Here is a 24,174-nt window from a genome sequence, read left to right as displayed (position 1 = left end):
GCCCCCCCCCCCCCCCCCCCCGAAGTCCCCTCGCCTCCCCTCCCACCACCACTCTCTCCATCTCCCCTCCGCCGGTTCTTCCCTTTCAGAAAGCCGAACTATTTCCAACTTGTGAACTGCAGCTGCACTTCCCCGGGCAGAGCTCGGGAGGGAACGTGGCTCCGGCGGGGGCCGCCTCTCACTCCCCTCGGCTAGCGCTCGGGGCTCGGCGGGGCCCCGGGAGGGGCCGGGCGAGGCGGTGGGTGGGTTTGACCCTCATTTGCTGGAGGCGGGCGGCGGAGGAGGGGGCAGTGGGCGGAGGCGGGGGCCGGGAGGAGGCGCCGCGAGGGGAGGAGCGCGCCGCGGAGCCTCGCTCTCTTGAGTTTTGACAGTACCCGAGCTGAAATTGTCAGCGGCGGCGAGCGCTGGAAAGTTGAGAGGAGCTCGTGGCCCCAGAACAAAGCTTGAGAAAAGTAAACAGGCGGCTGCTGCCGGCAAGCCTCCCTCCGTCCCTCTCCCCCTCATCCTCCTTCCCGCCCTTGCCCCGCTGCTTCCTTCCAGCAGCTCTGGGGGGTGGCAGGGGACGGATTCGCTCCTCGCGCGGCGAGTACTAACTTTTGCATCGCCCCTGTTTTGTTTCTCTCTCCCTGTCCCCTTCCCGCCTTCTGCAGACCATGGTGAATCCGGGCAGCAGCTCACAGCCGCCCCCGGTGACGGCCGGCTCCCTCTCCTGGAAGCGGTGCGCAGGCTGCGGAGGCAAGATTGCGGACCGCTTTCTGCTCTATGCCATGGACAGCTACTGGCACAGCCGGTGCCTCAAGTGTTCCTGCTGCCAGGCGCAGCTGGGCGACATCGGCACATCCTGTTACACCAAGAGCGGCATGATCCTTTGCAGAAATGACTACATTAGGTAAGACTTGGCTGCCTTTCCCCGACATGGGCGGGCAATGGCAAGGCCAAAGGTTACCAAGTGTTTTAAAGAAAGGAGCAGGGCATCTCTGAGAATACAGTGTAGCCTTCACCTCAAAAACCTGGATGGCCGAAATTTAAGGGGTTAAAGAAGCATGTGTTAATTTTCCAATATTTAGTGGCAAATTAATGGCAAAGGCCACACGAAGTAAAAACTGCGCATCTGGTGGGACTGGGCTGCTAGGTGTTCAAAGGTTGGGACCAGGATCCTCGGGACCAGGATTTCAAGTGGTCAGCCGCAGTTGGACCCTCCACTAAAAATAAACATTTCAAGTGGGAGTTAAGCTGCTTTCTTAAAGTAAGGTGGGGACCAACATAGGAACTCAGAGACAAAAGACTGATTTAAAAATTTAAGTGTGGGTAGTGAGAAATGATATGCCGATGGTGATGGCTGATCATGATATTTACGTAAGCACATTTAAACTTTTTTGAGTGGAAAACTGACTCATTCTTTGTGCTCCTTGTGAAAAATGCTGATTGCCCATCGGTTTAAAGACTTGTCATTCTTCTTATAGCAAAGAAACCCGAACAAGGAAAAAAAAAAAACTTAATAGTAATGTTTCTCTTTACATACTGTTACTTGAAGGCTCACAATATTCAAGTGTTAGTGTGTGGTTTGTGATGTAGAATTTGCAGTTCTTTCAGTTGAAGAATGTTCAGATTTTGGGTTTTTTGTTGTCATTTGTATCACTACCCTTGATCCCCAAAAGAGATTTAGGAAAAGAGGCTATAGAATTATACTAATCTTGCATTTTAAAGCAATGTATAGGAACATTCATATGCCCATGTAAGCAGCCTTTTTCCAACAAGTTTCAGTGCAATTAATGGAAAGAATTCAGGAGGTCAGGTGCCTATAGGATCTTTTCAGGTGAACTCAAGCTACTTAAACTCATTAATTTGAAAGGAGGCATTTGAAGGATTACACATTTAATTTGAGTAAATGGTTTGATAGACTGATGCACATGAATGCTTCTAGGAGGTGTTCTGTTTCAACATCCAGTAATTAAAAAAAAAAAAAAACCCACACGCACACGGTTGGTACTAGACAACCGCTCACTTTCAAGAAATGCGTTCTATTTAAATTTCTGCCCTAAACCGTTTTCTTTATAGAGATTAGAAAATTTTTGCCCTTTCTTCAATGCGGGTGAATCAATAGATGAGGTATTTTGTTCAAAGTTTAGCTCCATTGTGATTCCCTCACTCCGCATCTAAAACTGCAGAAGATCCCAGTGCAGTTTGGAGCCGAGTATGGGTATGTTTACCCCAGCGATATCATTAGTGTAAATGATGGAATAAGATGATATTTGGTTATTCCAGTAATGCAACCTATGTCCTCTTTGCTGGCCTCCTCAATCAGCCAAGTAAAAGCAATACCGGAAGGGAGAGAGCTTTTATTTTTACATTAAGATGGCAGTGTTAATTTCACGAAGTGTTCTTTTAGAAGTAACCGTTGGAAAATCAGCAGCAGCATGGGTATCATGCTTTCTGGCCCTCCTTCCAAGCAATGCCATGAGCTTTGACAGTACTGTAATTAGAGAGCAAAACTGGTAAGAAGGAGGGTGGTTTAAAGGGGAAAAATTGACAGTGCTGTTCAGAAGCAGTGAATGGTAGAGATTCATCTCTTTTCCAAGTGCCTTCAGAAAACCTTCGCTTCTTATTACCACTAATTAAAAAGAAGATGGGTCCACTTGCATTCCCTCAGGACAAGTTGAGGCAAGTGGCTTCCTGGGAATCACTTCAATGCCTTTCCTTATTCTTGGGAACAAATATATAAATGCCCATTTGGTGTTTTTCTCTTGGCTTAATGGAGCAATGGAGGATGTGTGCCCAGCCCCAAGACTTAATTAATTGGGTCCATATCCTCCCTTCCTTTTTTCCTGACTTTGAAAACTGGAACCACCCTTGCTGTTGAACTGGAGGCTACCCTGAGGACCTTAGATTTGTTTGGGAGAGCGGAGTTCTAGCTCGGTACCAAATTGATCGTTTCCTCACACTGCTCAGGGCTCAGCAGCAGACACCCCCCCCTTCTCACCCACCAAGTTTAAGGTATCTCCGAAGTCTTCCTTAAGTGTTCCTTTCTTCTGCCCACCAAGATGCCGAAAGGGTGGGAAGGTGGGGAGGCTGCGCGTTCCTTTTCCTCTCAGCCACTCCCTCCCCAGTCTCCCCTCAGTCCACTTGTTGGAGGAGCTTTCAGTTCTGCAGGGACGGCCGCTGAGGAGCGGGACTAATCCGCTCGCCGGCCGCCAGGTGAAGGGGACCCTTTGGCTCTTCGGCCCCAGCTGGGACCACAGAGCGATTTATTAAGGGGCTTTTAAACTGTCTGACTTTGAGGTTGTGGCTTTTTGAAAACAAGCAAGATCTGGCTAAAAAGCTTTGGGAGACCTGGGAGGGGCCCGGGGAGGAGGGGGTTGCCGGGGGGAGGGGTGGGTGGTGCTGCTTTTCCCCAGCCCCTTCCCCCTGCGCGACCAAGTGTCGATTGGGCAGAGCTGGGCTTCTGCCTCTCCTCCCTCCAAGATTTCAGATAAAGCGGCTGCCTTGCTGCAGCGAATCCGCACAATTAAAAGCTTTAATTAGTGGCTCCTCCATTTTCTTAGTTCTGATGGGCTTTATCTAATGAGATCTGGTCTCTGGCTTAGATCTGCTCCGAATGACGTGTCCGCAATGAATGAGAGCTGCGTCGCAAACAAAACATTTAATTAACAAAATTGGCCTCTAAGAGAGGGAGGGATAGACAAGGGGGGGAGGGGAGAGGAAAGGGAGGGTGGGCCTTAAAGGGGCCAACGCGGGCCTGGCCCCGCCGCCTTGCAAAATTACAAAAGTCGTTGAACCTTGGAAGCGCGTCCTCCCCCTTCCCCCCCCAGTACCCGACCCCCCAGCTCAATCCCAGCGCCACCAAGTAGCTTCCGAAACTCCGATTCTTTCTTCGAGTCTTCCCTCCTCCACCCCCACCTCGGGCCCTTGGAAGCGCGCCCTCCCCCTTCCCCCCCCCAGTACCCGACCCCCCAGCTCAATCCCAGCGCCACCAAGTAGCTTCCGAAACTCCGATTCTTTCTTCGAGTCTTCCCTCCTCCACCCCCACCTCGGGCCCGAAGACTGGCGCGGAAAGTGCAGCGAGAGGAGGAAGTTCGGAGATCGACGGGTGGGGCTCCAGGTCCGGGGAGGCGAGGCTACGCGCCGGAAGCTCGGGTGGTGGTTCTCGGCGTGCCGGGTCTCGCTCGCTTGCTCGCTCGGCCGGGCGGGGGCCGGGCTGGGGGCCGACGGCGCCTGAGGCCGCAGTTCAGGCGCCCAGCCGGCCGGCAGCCTCGGGCCCGCGAGGGGGCGAGCGCAGGGCGGGAGCCGGACGAGCGGGTAGCGCTTTCTTTCCCCGGACTCCGCTCGGGAGGTTCACGTGGCGCCTGCAGCCGCAGTGAGCGCCGCGCAGCTGGGGGTGGGGGCCCGGGGAGGGGGGATTGGTGGTGGTTGGTGGTGGAGGGTGCGTTTGGGGAGGGGGTAGCGTTAGGAATGGAGGCGCCGCCAGACAGCGAGTTCATTTCCCTGGTAATCAACAGCAAGCTGCTATATTCAGAGAATGCTGTCCCTTTAATTGAACAGGCTAGGTAATTAAATGGCACTTTTCCAATAGGACGTGCTAGGTAAATCTAATAGTTGGTTATTTAATATCACTTTGAAGTCTGCCCACTCAAGCACAATGACAGCACAGGAGCATGTGAACTATTAGCTAGGAAAAAAAAAAAAAAAACCCAGGATCTCAAAAATTAATTAAATCGCATGCAATTTAGGGGGAACGTTTATCTTGATTTGTCATAACAGAATTAATTCAAGGCCTCCAATTCACTTGGGGGCAGATCTGTTACTCTGAATTAACCAAGCGTAATTTGGCTGATTTTTTTTTTTTCTCCCTCCCCTCTCTAACGCAGCAGTTGCGATTATTCACAGCCCCCCTCTTAAGTATCAATAGCTTCTGGTGCTTTTAAGGTGCTTGGTCTCTAGTTATTCCGAAGTACGTTTAATGGACTTGGCTCCAGGCATAATTTCTGGGTTGCATTTTCTTTGTTACATTTAATATAGCTGGTGCAGAATTTAGATTAAATGTAGGAACCTGCTGGAAAACCAATTGCTTCTGGATCGGTAGCTGTGGATGTGCATTTTTCTCCTCAGATAGGTTGCTGATTATTTACTTGTAGGTACAAATGTATACCTTTCAGCCACACTCTTAGAAACCTACTTCTGCTTGCCTGAAAGCGGTTTAGAAAACAGCCAGGTAATGCTCCGTATCGTGTGTATTTTGCTTGAAGTAACCAGTGGCAAGTAGGCTCACCTATTGGTCGTTGAAGTTAGGGAAAGATGCTAAGTTATATTACTGAACTAAAAATACAACTTGTTCTCCATCTCTTTCTGTCAGCAAGGAGAGTTGGAGCTGGCAAACAGTACTAGCACTACATGGTACTTTTCATAGGAGCAGAGCACCATTAAAGTGTAGAGGTTTGGTGGAATTTCTTCCCTTCTTTTCCCTTTTCCCCATGTAAGTAACCTCTTGATGTTTGTGATTGATTGCATTGCCCAAATGCTGAAATATTAACGACCTTCTTAGACTGAGGACCCAAAGAAAGGAAACTGAAACCGATTCTGTCATCACAATTAAAGACTCCCCTGGCTTTAATTAGCCTGACCTGGGGTATATCTCCGCATTGCTTGAGTTAAAGAGAAAAGAGCCCATTATAGTCCAGTCTGAGACCGATAGCTACTTAATTGAGCACCTAAAGCCTCAAGCCTTTTAAATCAAACACTGTCCTGGACAGTCCCCCTGGTTAGATAATTAACTCTCCAGCGCACAGAAACGTTGTTAAAACACACACACACACACACACACAACTTTTCAGAAAAAGGGTGGAATTCTAATGGTAGCCTTCCTCTCTGGTAAAAGGGATTAAAATGTGTATAGACATGTAAGTTTTCTGCTCTGAGGCAGCCTTAAAGCTGTAGGCACGGAAAGATATTAAACTCCATTAATAATGTTGCTCAATAGCACATCAGTCCTGGGTAGATCTTGGTCATTTTCAAACTTTGTAACTGTAATTTCTGACACTTTAGGAATCCTGTGATTTTGTGGCTGATTGTTCCCTGGAAAGTTATGAAAGTGGTGCTGGAGAAAATGAGATGTATGAAAAGCTTTTGGATTACATACGACTGCCCTGATTATTAAAATACACTTAGACCTTGAAGACATACAACTGACTTTACTCAGGGTGAATTGTTAAATAAATGAACACTTAGGTTGGGTAATCAGATCGGTACTGTGAAAGGGTATTTTTGAGGTGGAGTGTCACTGTGTGCCTGTTGGTAGTGGCAGCCATAATTATAGACTCCTATCCATTAAAATACTTCTGGGTTGCTGTAAGAGGATATTTGGTCCTTAGCTCAGGTAGGATTCTGTTCCCTATCCCCGTTATCTACACCGCCCCCCTTTTATCCTCAGCATGTTTTTTGGCTACATCGACAGGTTTTTAATTTTATTCTTACCCGAAGTGTTTTGAGTTGGTACCCCTTTTGGGGATTGAAATAGCCCTGCTGTTGACTGGAAACTCCCCCTGGCAATGCTAATTCTCTGGCCACCCCACCCTTCTGAGAACCCTCTTGTGGCAGCAGTGACGACCCACACTTGCAGGATTCTGTGGGTGAGACTCTGAGAGGCTTCATCAGTGCTCCTGAAGTGGTCCAGTGTTAGGAAATGGCAGGCCAGCGGCCCCGAGCTCCCACACGGTGCGGTCCTGCGGCTAGAGGTCCTGACTGTATTATTTCAGCTTTCTCTCTGTAACTGTTCTGATTCTGGAAGAATGTGTCAATGTGTCGTTGATCTCAGACTAATTAGTTTTGAAATGGAGTTTTGATTGAACTCTTCAAATCGATGCTGCTGCAAAATTTGTTTCTTGGGCTTCCTATTAAAAGCCATCTTAAGGGGCAGTTTTACTACTCTCCCTGTCGTTCAGTCGATACATTTAATAACAACTTACAGGCTATTTTCAATAAAGTGGCGACAGCAAATTAGTAGTTTGAACATGACAAGCCTCTTCTGCAAGACCAGATTCTGAAAACTCAAAGCAATTATTTTTATATAGAGGCATGCCACAGTCATTCAGATTACGGGGTGTTCTATAGGAGCCTGTGTCATGGTTTGACACAAACTGCACTTTATGACTTTCTTTGGACAAGGAAGAAATGCAAGTATTACTATTTATTATGACACCGATGTGTTAGTTTGTAAGTCCTATTACTTTGTTTTTCACTGTTGAAAAGTGCCTCTCTGACCCTGCTTACTCGTTCCGATATCACCTTTCAATGTGAAATCATTTTGGTCTGTGTAATAAATATTTGTGGATATTAAAGAGGGAAGCCCAAAAGCAAATAAAGCTTCCCAGCTTGAGTCTACAGATTTCGTAAAAGCCAAAGTTCGGTGTTCGTTAAAATATTTTGTCACGCCTGTGGAAATGATGTAAGGAATTATGTATATCTTTTTCTTCAGTGCACCGCACTTCCTTGAGCTTTCCCCTCCTCTGCAGACTTCTCCTTCTCCCCCTCCTCCCCCCATGGCAGATGTTGTGGTCTCATTTGATTGCATAGGAAAACTGCAGTGATACAGCAAACACCCAGAGAGATATGATGACAAATGGGTCCAGATCCCGGTAAATTACTTTCTGCTCAAATCGAAATTTCATTCAGTTTGTTGCTAGCAGAGATGAAGTAATCTAAATTGTGGACTCAGGAGCAGATAGAGGGAAGTTGGAGCAAGCATTTCATTATCAAGAGAGAGAGAAGGTTAGGATGAAAGAGATGAGCAGAGGCAAATCTTAAGTGTTGACACCATGATTGAAAAGGTTAACCCATACACATTATATATCAACCTGGATAGCAGAGAGTTTCTAATGGAAAGTCTGCACTGATGGAGGTTTACGGGAGTTTCAATACACTGAGCATGATGTCTTCTTAGATATACAATCAAATCCTCTTAACCCTTTTGATGACTCATATCTCAAGATATGATTAAAGTACAAAAGAGTTCTTCATATAATTTCAAGGACACAATACATTTAAACTCCAGGCATGAATTGTACCTTTTTTTTTTTATGATGAACTCAGTAATCTGATAAAATGTGTGTAGAACAGAATTGTTTCTTATTTGCTAGAGGTGTAAGTCAATATTTTGATTAAACCCAGGGCACCCTCTTCCTCTGCGGTAGGCAGAAGTTAGCTGTGACCCCCCCAAAAGGGTTTTTCCCAGATGATGTAAATCACTCGTAAAATTTGAGGCCAGAGCCTAAGAATTCAGTCTCTGTCAAATGCATTCCAAAGGGAGGGCCAGAGGCTGGGGATTTCTTTCTTTTTCCTTGGTTTGGGATTATTCATTGGTGTCCCCGTCATCTTTGTTTCAGGTTATTTGGGAATAGCGGTGCTTGCAGCGCTTGTGGACAGTCTATTCCTGCGAGTGAACTCGTCATGAGGGCCCAAGGCAATGTGTATCATCTGAAGGTAGCATCTGCTCCCCCTGTTTTTTAAAAGAACCATGACTTTCCTACATGGAGACAAAGCACGTCTCCTTAGTAGGAACCCTGTTTTCTCAAGCCGCAAACATGGAAGGAATCCACTGAAATTGTTGTGTGGCAGTGATGATTACACATCCACCCACGCCACTCGCCCCATGCCACAGAAGCACACACCTGTTTGTCGCTTTTCCCCTTTAGCTTGATCCAGTTTCTTGCATTTTGGCTTACTCTTTTCCAGAATCATGTTGAAGGAAAGAAAACACTAAGCCATAAGTGGCTCTCTGTACTTGACAGATACCTGCTTAAAAAACAGTTTATAAACTTGTGACCAAGAAAGACTTAATTTGTACTTGTTTTCAGTGGATTTGCTTTTTCCTTTCAGTGTTTTACATGCTCTACCTGCCGGAATCGCCTGGTCCCAGGAGATCGGTTTCACTACATCAATGGCAGTTTATTTTGTGAACATGATAGACCTACAGCTCTCATCAATGGCCATTTGAATTCACTTCAGAGCAATCCACTACTGCCAGACCAGAAGGTGAATACCTAGTTGGAAGGTTCAACCTCTTCATCTAGTGAGGGAGTTTTCCTAGGTGGTTGTGTTTTTGCGTGCCCTTTTAAAGAAACGTAGACTGCTCATACATACACGGTTCAGAAATAGAGGAATTGATTGGTTAAATCGTGAATCTTTTGTGGTGAAAAAAATCCTGACTTAGTTATAGCTGTAGCTTTACCAATGTTGAACACATTATCACATGCAGAGTCGGGCAGAATGTAAAACTTGCCTACGACCAGTTGTTTATCCCACTTGACAATTTTGAAATTCAGAAATACGATGTGACTTGGTTATTGTCGGGGGGGGCGGGGGGTGGAAATTAGAACATTTTTGGTAGGAAGAGGGGATAAATGTCTTTGTCATGAAAGAATGATTTCTGCGTTAGTAACAGCAATCTGGACACCTGCCTTCCTAACCCAATTTACGGTGCTTTGAATCTTAGAAGAGCAGTTTTACAAAACATTCTGCGATTCCAAAGGAGGGCATTTTTGTTGATTGGTAGCCCCATAATATTTGAATAAGTTACAACTTTTTTTAAAGTTCTAGTTCTTGCTGATCATTAAAGATTAAATGCCTTGATTCTTGATCCACAACTGGAAAGTTTTTGGACCAGAGTTAGAAAGGAGGAAATTATACAAATGTGTGAATCATGTATTAGAGGGCACTTCAGAGGGAAAATTGGTGATCAACAGTTGTCCAGCACCTGCAGTACTGGATAGTTTCAGATCTATTTTAATCTCCTTAGTAAGTCCTATAGCTATGCAAGTGAGTGCATTTTGATAACTGCTGTGCCTAATTTGTAACAATTACTGTCAACCTTCAGTTAAGAGACTGTTCATTCCACACTGGCCCAGAAAAGAGTGAAATGTATGACTCGTGCGCATAATTTTATTCACATCATATTTCATACTGATTATGTATTGATGACATTGATTCATTTACTCTTTACGGCACCACTTGCATGGATATTAAATCTTATTGACCACAGATGAATTTTAATTTCAGATTGGTGATAGATTTTTCCATCAGCTCTGATAGTATGTTTGACTTTTTCATCATTAACCCAGGCAATCACACAGCACTGAGTTATTGCATTGAAACAAAAAGTGCACACTTCACTTGGTAATTCTTTATGGATTTACAATAGGAACTTCATTAATGTCTGTTGTAGGGATCACAAAAAACAACATTTATCTGCAAATAGGAATTTAGCAAGCTTCAAAAATCTCAGGAAAAAATATTAGGCTTCTTTGTCTTCCGTAATGCATTTTCTTAATGCTGTGTACAGGAAAAATGACTAATATTTGAAAACTTGTAAATTATACTGCCATATTTTCATGCTTATTTTTATCATTTTCCCTTACTCAAGTTTATGGAATGATTTTAAATGTATTTTCCATTGCTTTATTAGGTAAAGGTTAATTGCATCAAAATAGGTACAGTTTTCCTTATTTACTAATGTAGGAACTACATAGAATACTATTTTAAGAACGGAAATCTAATTTTTTATTGCAAATTAATCAGTCACCATTGATGAGCCAGTTCAAGCTTCTTTAAGGATTGCCAATGCATATAAATACTTAACAGATCTTCATGGTTTCAGTTGTAATTAAGTGAATCTATAGGGCCGAGTAGAGGACAATGAATGGGTAACAGATATTTTGAGATACCCATTTCAAGGTAGAGGCAAAGCCATTTGTAGTTAAACTTGGTAGCCAAAAAAAAGTACAAGAATGAGCTCGACCCCCTCCAAGGTAAAAGCTTAGTTTCTCTACAAATTATGTCTTAAGTTTGTTGTTGGTTTTATACCATTTCTTTCCCTGACTTAGCAAGGCATAAAAAATGATACAGCTCACCAACGTGCATGGGGAGAACTGAAGGATGTAGAGATAAGATGGAAAATGTAGCCAGACTGTGTAGCCAGACTGAATACAGGCCATAGCAGTGTTAGCCAGGGACTAAGTACACAGACACGTAATAAGTATGAGCACCGTCTCACAGTACCATCTTACTGAGTATAAGATGATGTAAATTGGGAGGTGTTAGGAAAATTTGAGGAAAATCTGGTTTACGAGGTGGCAAGTATTGTGCCTTTCATATAAGTCCATACCTTTTGCAGGGTGGGAGAGGCAGGGCGTTCATTTGGGAACACAAAATATATGAGGCAATGAATAAGAGCCTACCAGTGTGTACTTTAATGTTGGAAGCCTTTTAAAAAGGAGACAGGTGGCCTTCAAAAATTAATAGCTCTTCAAAGGCATAAGGAAATATAACTTAAGGATGTGTTCTCGTCAGACATTGGTGAGAAGCTGTGTTTTGGGGGTGATGTTAATTAAGAACATATCCCCGTTGGCCTAAATGTCTTACATTTTTGCCCTTGGTGCTCAGCTCACCATGAGCACAGTCAATTCACAAGGTAGTTTTTGTAAATAAAGGTTTTGGGTAAGCTGAATGTGGTCCAGAGAGATATTAATGGGAGGGCAAGGGGGAAGAGGTAATGAAAACATACTTCCTGGTGGAATCATAAACTGCTTTTTGGACCTGGAGAATGCTTTAAAATGAGTTTACCCCAATCCTGTGTCCTTTCTTTTCTGGAGGAGCTGAGATGGGGAGAAATGACAAATAGCTCCATTTTATTATTTTCTTCTCTCTCATTCTCCATATTTTTGGTAGGGAAAATTGGACATTAATTTTGGCCGTTTTCCTTCTGTTCACAGAACCGATTACGTTTTTAGCTCATGATGCATAATAAATATACCCAGACATCCTCTGGCTGAAAAGTAATGAGTTGATTATTTGTACGTCCCTTCTTTAAAGGCAGCTAATTGTATGGAAAGTATAGGCCCCCATCATCTGGCCCCTTTCAACTTTTGTCCTCCTGAAATTTGTTCCCAGTGTCTGGGATGTGTAGTTTAGTTGTTGTTCTGCACCATTGGCTTTTGTATGTTCTGAGAAAAAATAATCTTAAGCTCTTAAATCATACAGTCTCTGACTGAAATCTCAGACCACTCTTGTTCTGGGATCTACAAAATGTTATAGCCTATATTTTCTGAAGGAGAGTTGGTTCCCCTCAGGAGAATACTGCCTTGTAGAGAGAGAATCAAGAATTGTGGGTTTTTTGTTTTTTTTGTTTTTGGTAAATTTTTTGCCTGCTCTGGAATTCTTTCTTCCACTCAGGAGTGATGGTTTCATCTAGGATAATCTGTGCTTTTCAGTAAAATAAGAGATCACATCTCTTTGGTCAGAAGAAAATTTAGCGAGGGTTCTGGTTTACATACCACTTCGCAGTTCCCCCCGTAGTTACATAATTGATGTTGTGTGTGTGTCCGTCGTAGAGGACATTTGTTGCTCATTTATTAAATATGCTCGCTGGCTGCTGCCCCATCTTTGTTCTGGACAAATTACCTTTCTCACACTGAGCCTCCACTCTGGGGATTAAGCCTCTACCACTTTAATTAGCTTGGAAGTAGGGGGTTGCAGCTCCTAACAGACTTCAGACTTTTAGTAAGTTAGGGAAAGGGTGAAACGAGAACTTCCTGGGAAGCTCACAATGTCATTTAAAAACCATAAAAACCTAATACATATTATTTCATTTTGGTAATTGCAAACAGCTTGTATTGGACAACTGTGTGGATTATCATTTCTAACTTAGATATTAAAGTTAAACTTCCATTGAACTACATTCTTTAACTGAGCACAAGTCATTAACACATTACATGTGTTTGATTCATATATTTATAATATTTATGTGATATTAAGTGGCATAGTAGGTAGGAAATACTAAGGGAAAAGAAGTATCTCAATATTTGTGTGTGTGTGTGTATACACACATGCATATACACACATACCTATAAGCAGAGAAGGACATGGGTGCATAGACATCCTATGGGGATATTAGAATAATCATGTTAACTGCCAGTATTTGTTTAGCTTTTATTAAGTGCCAGGCGCTGTTGAATGCGCTCCCTATATATTATGTAATCCTTATAACACCCTTATTATCCCCACTTTTAGGATGAGGAAACCAAGACACAGACAGTTAAGTAACTTGCCAAAGTTTACACAGTTGAGAATATTAACACAAAACTTCCTGGGGAGCGGGGTGCTTAGCTCTGATGTGCCTTTAAGATCCTAATACGAGGCAAGATGTTACAATTCATTCTTTGCAGAAAGAAACTTGCTTTTAACAGAGTTCAGCAATTCATTGTAGAACTTTACACCAGAAACTTTCTGAAAGTCCATGTATGGTCGCATTTTGTCCGCTAGTAAAAGTGCAGAAAATGTTATTGCTTTAGTTCTCCACTGCCAGAGTAAGTAGCGTAGAAAGCCTCTAACAAGTCACAGTTGGAAAGTAATCTAATAGAAGATTAGTGAATGTAGGGAAGACAAAAAGCAGCCATGTTTGAGTTTAATATCTCTCAAGTTTAGCATTTTAGCTAAGATGCCCGTTTTTATTTCTTGCAGGTCTGCTAAAAGGTCAGAGTAATGCAGAATGCGTGCCTTCATCTCAGATCTTGTTCATCACAGGTGGATCCCATGTGTCTTCAGTAGACAAGTCACCTTTGTAGCTAGCACCAGTGCCAGCTCCATGCCATTGCACCTTCTTTAGTCTTGATTGCCCTTCTTGCATTTATTGGTGTATTAAAATGACTGAATATGAACATTAAAGACTCCATGAACCTGGGCTAATGGGAGACTGTAGAGAAAATGAAAAAAGATCCACCGGAGGACATCTTTGGGGGGGAGGGAGCTTGGGAGGAGGGAAATGACTAATGAAGCTAATTAAAAGAAGCATTCAAATCTGCTTTCTACCCTCATTAACAATTAGCAGGGCACTGTCCAGAGTTTGTACCCTGTGTTTTTACCTTAACAACATTCTATTTGCTCTTTGTATATTTAAGTGTTGTAAGGAAATGTGTTTCAATCAAAACTGAACATGAGATAAAGGAAAGAGATGTGGCTTTTGTGATATTCTATCACAAACACTTTTATTGTATCTCTGTAAAATACAATGTATGTATGCATGTAAGTGTTTTCGTCCTAATGTTGCTACTCCCATGGCAAAGAAAAAAAAAAAGAATGAAAAAAAGAAAAAAAAATTGGAAAAAAAGTCAGGCTCATAGAAGCTACTGTGTAGAAATTCCCCCCTACTTCTAATTTGCTGAATGAAGAAAAAAATCTTTTATTTGTGATATTTTCAGAGACATTTGCTCTAGTATGGTGTATTTAAATAATAAAAACTTAAAAGAAAAGTATTCGATGGAGTTTGGGTTTAAAAACTGCTTTTTCTTTTCTGTGTTTTGGAAAATTTTATTTTTTTTTGTTCCGTACCAAGTTCACTTTAAATCTTCGGGGGTCGAGAGAAGCAGTGTGTATATTTATTTAGCTCTGAGCCAATAAGGTATTCTTCAGATTACTTAACTATGCCATTTTTGGCAGGAGTACGAAGCCATGTTTCTAACGGAGTCCTTTCTATAAATTCAGAATATTCTGTTAACAGCATGTCATTACACTTCTGCTGTATCACAGTGAATCTTTTGTGTTATATATACGTTTGATTCGTCAGCTATTTCGTTTATTCTTTTTTCTCAGTAGGAAAGCCTTGGGTATTGATGGAAAGCACGTTAAAGAATGTGGCATAACCATCTTGTTCTCTTACCAAGTTTACAGCTTTTGAAGGAAATAGCAGTTCTAAACCATACCTGTACAGATTTTGAAGTTCCATTAGTTGTTAGGAGCCCTGAGCTCTTTTACAGTCCTCTTTGATGGGTGAAGCAGCCATTTCCTGCTGAGCTTCTAGACTCGTGTGGTCTGCTGTTTGATTTGTTTATTTTGTTTTGCTCTTACGCTCCTGTACTGACTCTGCCTTTCCATGTGTATGGCGGAGGATTTGGATTTCATTTAGTAGTAGTCTTGAGGCACTTAGTCGCCTGTTCGAGGCAGCAGTGTCTCCCCACCAGCGCCCAAGTTGCCTGCAGAAAACACGTGTAGGCCAAGGACTCGGTGGGCCCAGTGCTGTTGCTGGAAGGAGGAAAAAGGTGAAAGGCTGCCCTGCCAGGCTTGTAGTATGTGAGCAAGCTCAACTGTAACTTCTCTTACAGGTTAATAAAACCAGGTGTGTTCATAATGCTACTTTAAGTTTTATTTTCTCTTGTTCCAGAGAAAAGCTCCTGATATAGACCCACCCTCTCTCTGAGAATGGGAATTGGTTCTGCAGAGAGGTCTAGCTCACCACCTCTCAACTAGCAGTCAGCTTCCCTTTGGGATCTCCTGCTTCCAGAGATTCCAGGCCAAGAGAAAAAAATCAGTTGCTCCAACTGAAAACCTCCTATGAACCTCGTGTAGGAGAATTTAAAGGCAGAGTTAGTTAAAGTGAATAGTTTATTAGAGCTTTATAAAAAGATTATGCAGGAGAAAAAAATAAAATGAACAAAATCACATAGATAACAATATCTGTTTGAGTTGGATCCTTGGAGAATTGCTAGGAACTAGTTCTGGTTCTTAACACTTTTTCTTCCCTTCAAGATCCTTTAAGGGAACGTAGGACTCTTCAGGACAGAAAAGGAGAAATGTGTTAATAAGAGTGCTAGCATCTTCTCTAATTCTTTTTGACATAAGCACTCATGTCCCATATAGTGTAGAAATTCAAAGGAGATAGTCAATAACTTTGTAGTCAGTAATACAGTGTGGCATTTAGTGATGTGGAGGGCTAAGGTCATTAAGGACTTTAAATGAACTATTATAGGGCTAGTTCCTCAAGCACTGCTGCGTATTTAATAACGAGCTTCTAAAAGCATTTCTTAAGTTGCAGACCTATAAGATTACAAATGTCACTCATGTTAGTGTAATCCACATGCAAGTGATGAAGGCTTCTCTTTGATGTGCTAAATTGGAGAAGGACTAATGGAGCTATGAATATACAATAGAATATATTTAAGTAGTAGTCTTGCTTTAGGTAAAACACTTCCTTGAAACCAGAGGCGTTTCAAACAATAAAACCTGGCTCTAATGGGGATGCTCTGTGGATAGAAAGCTACTAAAAACACTCAGGTTTATTCTGATGTGAGCAGTGATTGTGTTCCTCCCCCAGCTCCAACATTGCTGGGGAAAAAAAACCCCACGAGCTTGTTCACCTTTCATCGTGGCATTGGTGATGTTAGTGAGATGCACTCTTGTTGTTTTGAAAGGACTTACGTAATATTAACCACGTCATAGAGCAAGATGGCCCCAGTCTCTACAAGCAAGTGCAATTAAAAATAAAAGCAAATGTGACTGAGCCCAGCTGAACTGATTAAAAAAAAAAGTCTAGGATACATATAAATGTCTCAATCATGCAAATTGTCAATCTTGCTAATGAAACAGATTGTCCTCTGAAAGGGTTTAATGTTTTTTACCTATCTGTCTAGTTAGATTTACACAGTCCAAAAGGCCGGAGAGCCCTGATCGAAGCTTTTCCAAACCAAATCATTTGCCACAAGAAACTTATTTCCAGCTTGTCATGATTTATTAGGAAATAGTTTAACACAGACTGTAGTGTCTTATAAAATACAAAATGAGAAAACTGTCGCACCAACATGAAGCTTGTGAAATTGTCATCCTCTTAATATTAACCATATTTAAATTCTTTTGCCCTGATTTGCACTGATGTTTGAAACAACTGATAATCCAAAATGAAACTCTTAAGTTAAATGGCTTAAGTGTCAATATAGTAAGATTCTAATGTGTACTACTATTTATATAAAATATTTCTTAGGGCCAATAAATTGCATAACATAGACTCCAAGATCTGTCTATCAAAACACTATAGTGAAGGGTTTCCATGTAGCCTAAATAATTGTATTTAAGTTGAGAAGACGTTGTCCCCAAGCCTCCTTCACCCAGGAATTCTATCCTGGGTGCTTGCATCCTGTGACTCGATTGGAGAGGCTGTTGAAACACAGACCATTTACAGTTGATGTTACCTGTCTCTTTGCTACTGAGACTCACCTATTGTCAGTCCAGCCAAGTCACAGAAATGCTTACTGCAGTTAAATAGCAATTTGTTTCCGTGAAACTGCAATTAAAGTATTACGGAGCAGCCATTTTAGATTGGCAAGGCTCTGAATGCATGTTAAACAGCCAGCGATTCCCACTTGCTGTTGGGATCTGACTAGCAGCGAAGTGTCACACATGCACCTGTGTTGGGTATCTAGTTAAGAGACATCTGTAGCCCTCTTCTCCCGTCGTGGACACGCTGAGAGCTCTGGCACGTCAGCGCTGATTTGGGGAAGGTGAGCTTGCAACATACCTCAAGTGAATACTATTTTCAGTTGTACAAGACGTGCTTTCTGCTAGTAGATAGGTGCGTGTTTCCTAGAGGGAAGGTTTTCGAGTTCAGATTGATTCTGCTGAGAATGGACTGTAACTCGGAGGCCTCGGGCCAATAACGTACTACAGGTCCTGACACATTACAGCTGTGTCAACAGGGCCGTTCTCTCTCCTAAATTACAGCTAATAAAGCAGAGGATGAAAATCAATTGATTCTGTTATAATTCCTTTGAATGACACTGGGAAGTTGTTTAATGACTCTGTTAGAAGGGACAAGCGTGAGTGGAGCCACCAAAATACCTATTTTAATTGTCCCTCTCCCCTCCGAAACAGGGCAGGACAGCTTTCCTGGGTGTTAGCGTCACCATCCCCAGATCAAAACCTGCAGGGGAAAGAGAAGCTCTGAACTGAATTCTTCTAAAGTTCAGAATTTGTTGAGTGAGAAAGGTGAAGTGCAAAGGTTTTCCGGAAAATTTGAAACCTTGATGTAAGGTCCTGAGAGAGGAAAGGATTTCAGAGGTGGCGTTTTAAAATACAATTAGCGCTGAATTCCAACCAGCTTGGAAACCATCATTAGCTCATGAAAACAGGAGGCATCGCACCTTCCTTCGGCCTAGAAAGTTCTCCCTACCTTGAATCAAAAGGTTTATGCCCTCCACTTTTTCAAAAACAAATTTCATGTGCAGTGCATCTATTTGTAGGACTTCACCTGTGTTGTTTGAGCTGTAATTTTTTTAAGTAAGAGTTTCTTCCTAAATTAATTTTTCATTTTCGGTGAATTGAATGTTTTTAGGAACTGAAAAGAGGGAATCTGAAGACAAACTGAACTTACACAAAGATTAATTATGAAAAGATTAATTATGAAAACTGGAAAGGAAATTGCTTGCTTGGGCTGTGATTGTATACCTCTTTCTTTATTTAAACATAGTTAGGTAGAGATGGGCGTGTCTTCAAGTCTGCCTCTTCTTCTAAGGCCTCTGATTCAATTTCTATCATCAGTTATGGGACTTACACTTTCCATCAACCTTACATCTTTAAATGTAACGTTTAATATAATGACTTTATCTTGGAGTTGTGTAATGCTTTGTAAATGTATTTATATGTTAACATTGACTATTAACAAGTTCTTATGCATGTTCTCTCACTCAGTCCTTTCAATAATCCTCTTAGTGATTATTGCCTCATTTGTACAGATGAGGTCATGAAGGTTGAGAGAGGTGACTTATGAAGCAGGACCAGGACTACAGTGAGGGGAATGCGCACTCTCTTTGGGTGCAACATTTAAGTAATCAAGATGATGCTTTAATGCAATATGTTTAAAAATAAAATTAATGCAAAAACACCCATGATAAACAAAATAATCACAATTTCCAATAAAGGCAGGATCAGTATTACTTATCGTTCGTCTTCCTCAGGCTCCAACATTGCTGGGCACTGTTTTTAATGCCCAAAGTGCCAGAACTGCCAGTTCCCTGGCATTTTGGTAGAATTGCCTTATAAATTGTGAGACTGCAACAATAATATACTTTATTTTATGAGCTATAACTAGTTTTTTTTTTTCTTCTTCTCTTCAAAAACTAAAGTTTTGCATTTTATCTTTATCCAGCCTGGAATGCAGACTCATTTAGATTACATGCATATTTTAGCCTCACTCTAAAAGAAATTTCTTTTGAATTTTGACAAAGCTCAATGACTTTATGGTGAATAATCAGATATAGTTGATAACAACTCTGCCTACAAGTGGTTGAGGCTGATGAAAAAAAGCGAAACTTTAGGACTCATATTAGTCCAGAAGGCAAAATGGATAACTAACTCTATCCCATACAAAGAAATGGTATGTTTAAAATGTTTGAATGAGTTGTGGCTTGAGCCTGAATATCATATTTGTGGCAAATAAAAGGCCAATGAATTCAATTATGTAAAAGTAACATGTTTATAAGTATAAAAGAGGTAATACACAATAATTTTTGTAGAAAAGCTTTATATGTTCTAGCATGATGTCAAAAAGCAGACATATCACGAAAGAACTAACATTCATGTGCTTTTTTAAGATAGGATAGCGCTGAAGTATTCCAGTGGAACAGATTATACCTTTAATTACATCCAAACATGATGCTGAGCTGATTTTGAAAATTTTGTTGACTGTACTTCCTATTTTCACTTTAATTGCTAGAATCCAAAAAGACACCAAAATTTGTAAATAAATTCCTATAACATACCATTAAATCCAAGCTGCCTTTATTACAAAAGGAAAAATAGTTAAGGACAATTTCTACTCAATTTAATAAAACATTATTTTGATGTTGATGTAAAGGTTAGGCAAAAAGGGCTTTTTTTGGCTTGGATTCCTGATTGTAGTGGATTTTGGTGCCCAAGTGCCGGTTCTCAAAGCCCATAACCTCTGTATGTTATTTCAAGGAGTAGCTCAGCCCAATGACTCTTCGCAGGTGGTCTTTTAATCTTTTTATTCTACTGTATGCAAAATGAGACTTCAGTTACCCAATATATGTTTTTTTCCAGTCTGAAGACTAAATTACCCTTCTCATTGGATAGGGTTGGATATACATCCATCCTCTTTAAATTGTAAGGACCTGAAAAAATATGCATAGATGAACACACTATAGATTAAAAACTACAGAGTATCAAGTGGAAAGAACGAGAATCTGTGTGTTATGTGTATATTATGACCTCTGCTCATAAAATCAGTAAATGAAGTCTGGTCACATCACCGAGGGGTAGGCAAGATTTGCGCCACGTAGTGAGCAAGGCTGTAGGACCCATGGCTCAACTACTTAGTTATACTACTTTCTATAGTTTGACCGAAAACCAGTTTTTCAGCCAGTGCTGCATAACTGGCACAGGCAGGAACTTGATTGGTGTTTATCAACTTTTTTTTTTCGGGCAGGGAGTAGGAATAGATGTTTATGGAATTTATAACAGATAAAATATTTTCTCTTTAAATCCTAGGCTCTGGAGAAATTTCTCTCATGAGAAAATGGGAGTAGGGAGGATGGAAGGAACAACTGCCTAAATAAATCGCTCTTCAAGGGAGGATTAAGGGGCTGGATGGGGTCTCTCGCTGCAGATTGGGGAGAAGGTAGGGACTCCCCAGATGCCCTCGCCACACATCCCGTTGACGTGGCTTTGTTTGTCTGATTTCACTACTGTCAACAAGAGGCTCTGCCCTTACCCACCCAGGATGCCGTCATTGTGCATCGTGAAACTCCAACCATGCTTTTGCGGGCTGCAAGCCCGTGCAAGGCTGTGACATCAGGAGGTTTCAGACGTTAGCAGCGTCGGCAGTTTTTAAAAGCTGATATGATACAGCATTTGGTGACCCTTCACAGGTGTGTCAGGGAGAGCTGAGGTGAAATGAAAATTGCAACAGAAGAAAAGCAGCTTCCGATGTTCTTGATGAAACTTGGGGTACCACTGGGGCAAGAAACATCGCCTCTGGTTTGTTACAACTACAGCCCCTGGAAACCTAATCCTTCCCTTCTCTGAGAGTGGAGTGGAGGCAGTGGGGGCTGGAAGAGATGGAGGGGGCAGGTTTGAGTTTTCTGATTTGTTACTCAGTGAATCAGGCAGATAAACCGACTTGATTTTCAAAGGACAGGCAATCTTCAATGGATTTCTGACACGGAGGCTTTTAGCTAGGTCTTTCTTCCTAGGGATGGGTGTAATTCACAAAACTCCATCCTTCACCTCATACTGTAAGCAATTATTTTTTTACCCTCTAAGTAGTAAAACATGTTTTAAAATTAAAAAGAAGGGGGAAGAAAGATTCCGACTGGCTTTGGCCCTCTCAGAAGTCAGACTGTCTTCGCAGTGGGCCAAGTGAAGGTGTAGCTCTAATATTTTTCTGCCTAAGTTGTGTTTTATATTTTTTAAGCCCAGAATTTGATTTCCAACAGGCCCACCAAAGGATTCTGCCTCTGGAATCCCCTTGTTTTGTATGCAGATGGCACGTTAATGAACTCATTACTGTGCATTTTATCCAGCTCTGGACAGATTTGCGACATTATTTTTCAAAACAGAAAGGGGTGAGGCAGTTGGTTGGTGGGGCCTGATGAGAATTGGGTGACTAAGTTAAAAAAATATTTTCCAAAACACTACCAACTTGCTCAGGGTTGCTGCTAAACATTCTAGAAAACTATAAAACTATCCTTACCGACCCTCTGCAACTCCTCCTAAAAAAGTCCTTTGCTTTCCCCGTATTCCTAAAGACTTATAAAACTGTGTGCCTTCCAGAAGGTGTGTCATCCAATTCCATTCTCAGACTATGTAATTCTGGGTTTTCTTTTTGATTCCCTGGTATCTGTGGGCATCTTGTGTATCTATGTAACCTCTTTTAGCTTAGGTTTCTTCACCAACCAAGGGAGAGACAGAACTCACTGTTGTCTTAAGGGGAATGCTATGAAAATTAATGATGGAATACTTACCTTGTATTCTGTGCTTTGTGATTTTTAGGATAAAGGTACTCATACCTCCTCACCCTCCCTTTTTATTTTAAAGCACGTCATAAAGCACACATTGCACCGTCATGTGACATAAGCACCAAACTGGGAGTCAGGAAACACTTGGAATTTAATTCTAGTCCTGAAGGGAAGTCAAATGGAACCTATAATTAAATTTGTCTTTCCAATAAAATATTAGCCATGGGCTAATCATTTAATCTCACTACCTCATTTTGCCCATCTGTTAAATAGGAATTTACTAATAACAGCTATATTTGTCCATGCATTAGATGAGTCATTAGAAGGTAAAAGGGCTTCATATTCTGCTGATGGTACTCTTGGATTGTAACCACTGAAACAATGGAAAGTATAGTAACTTCTCGGATATAAGGATTAGTTATAAGGTCTTCAATTTACTTTGATTATAGCCAACTTTTGCCTGTCTTCTCTGATGGAGGGGACTTAGGACGTAGATTAATCCAAAATAATGGGTAACACTCTAATAATTTATTTTTGGTTTAGAATGTAATATGTAATTTTTTCATTTGAAAAAAATATATGTTTTGAGCAGTTTTAGATTCACAGAAAAATTGACTGTGCAGAGAGTTCCCATGTTCTCCCTGCCCTCACAGTTGCACAGGCTCCCCCGTTATCAGCATCCCCTACCGAAGTGGTACCCTTGTTACAACTGATGAACCCGCAATTGTTGACATGTCACAGTCACCCAGAGTCCACAGTTTACGTTCGGGTTCACACGTGGTGTTGTAAAGTCTGTGGGTTTGGACAAATGTGTAGTGACATGTATCCATCATTACAGTATCATACAGAGTATTTTCACCACAATAAAAATCCTCTGTGCTCTGCCTATTCATCCCTACCCCACAGCCTCTGATAATGACTGATCTTTTTACTGTCTCTGTAGTTGTGCCTTTTCCAGAATGTTGTATAATTAGAATCCTATAGTATGTAGCCTTTTCAGACTGCCTTCTTTCACTCAGTAATATGCATTTAAGGTTCCTCCATGTCTTTTCATGGCCCAATAGCTCATTTCATTTTAACACTGAAAAATGTTCCATTGCCTGGATGTACTACAGTTTATTTATCCATTCACCTCCTGAAGGACATCTTGGTTGTTTCCTAGTTTTGGCAATTACGAATAAAGCTGCTATAATCAACCACGGGCAGGTTTTTGTGTGGATGTAAGTTCTCAATTACGTAATTTTTGGTAGCAAGGTGATCATGCTTTTGTTAAGCAAATGTTACACAAAATTTGCAATTCCATAAACTCAGACCAAATGATGGTAGCTCAGGAAAAGAGATGAACATTTATTAAACAATTATACGGGCCATGCATTGTTTCCATATGTTATCCCCAGCATTCAACCTTGAGGAAGAAGTTACTACTCCTGCATTTGCAATTGAGGGAGCAGGGACTTACAGAGGTTAAATAAGGTGCTCAAGGTCACACAGCTAGAATTATTTGAAAAAGGTGACTCTGACCCCAGAGCCCTATCAGTAGGCTCTCATGGCCTCCTGTAGGGGAAAGCATGTTAGGATTAAAGCTTTACCACAGCTAATCCCCTGGCTGGCTAGTCTACCATCAGATAATGGAGTTGATACTATACATTTAAAACCATAGCAAACTTGTGAATATTAAAAATGTTTGATGGCCTTTGGAAGGAGACAGTGATCCAGGTATCATTATTTACATATGAAAATAATTATAGTGCCCTCTTGACTATACACTTTCCTTAGAAAAGATAATAACCTTTGTTTCCCACTTTGTGGCTCTTGGAGGAAGGAGAAGGAATTATCGTTTGCTATTTGTCTAGTAATTCAATTAGAGCTATTATTGAGCTCAGCACTTTACATGCAATAACTCGTTTAATTCTCATGAGAAACCTATAAAGTTGGTTTTATGAATCCATTTTACACATGTGGAAACTGAGAATTATAAATGAGGTTGGGTAACTTGCCCCCTACGTATAGCACATGCCCAAGCTGACCACTGAACCCACTGAATCCATTTTACACATGTGGAAACTGAGAATTATAAATGAGGTTGGGTAACTTGCCCCCTACGTATAGCACATGCCCAAGCTGACCACTGAACCCAGGTTTGTCTGAAATATTCTGCCATGTGCCATGTACTGTACCTCATATAACTTTTGTGACAGCCCCACTGAAGAAGGTAGCATTATTGCCATTTTACAGATGACGAAGTGGAGGTCCTGAGGGTTTGCATGATGTGCTGAGGGCCTGTCTTGAAAGGCTGTGTGTGACCCAGAACTGTGCTACCTCTGCTGTGTAGCTCCACTCTACTGAACAGCCATTGCTCATTTATAGAATGAACTGAGGGGAGATGTCT

The 24,174-nt window shown here is 41.6% G+C and overlaps 1 protein-coding gene across 2 annotated transcripts in view; it reads left to right on the top strand.

Moving 5' to 3' along the window:
* The window catches only part of LMO4 (LIM domain only 4), a 16,914-nt gene extending 2,620 nt beyond the window's left edge, over positions 1–14,294 (top strand). Inside the window, exons 1-5 of one of the 2 annotated variants that reach the window (XM_028489182.2) lie at positions 388–452; positions 651–889; positions 8,376–8,472; positions 8,869–9,024; positions 13,507–14,294. In XM_028489182.2, the coding sequence (XP_028344983.1) occupies positions 654–889; positions 8,376–8,472; positions 8,869–9,024; positions 13,507–13,515 (498 nt within the window). In that variant the 5' untranslated portion in view covers positions 388–452; positions 651–653 and the 3' untranslated portion in view covers positions 13,516–14,294. Of the gene's footprint in view, positions 1–387; positions 453–650; positions 890–8,375; positions 8,473–8,868; positions 9,025–13,506 lie in introns of those variants that run through there. The other variant, XM_007101493.4, reaches the window with a different exon arrangement.
* Positions 14,295–24,174: the final 9,880 nt, after the last annotated feature.

This window comes from Physeter macrocephalus, chromosome 4, assembly GCF_002837175.3.
Source record: "Physeter macrocephalus isolate SW-GA chromosome 4, ASM283717v5, whole genome shotgun sequence".
In the NCBI taxonomy this organism is placed as follows: domain Eukaryota; kingdom Metazoa; phylum Chordata; class Mammalia; order Artiodactyla; family Physeteridae; genus Physeter; species Physeter macrocephalus.
Note: the sequence above shows the minus strand (reverse complement) of the source record. Positions and strands in the feature narration are given on the sequence as shown.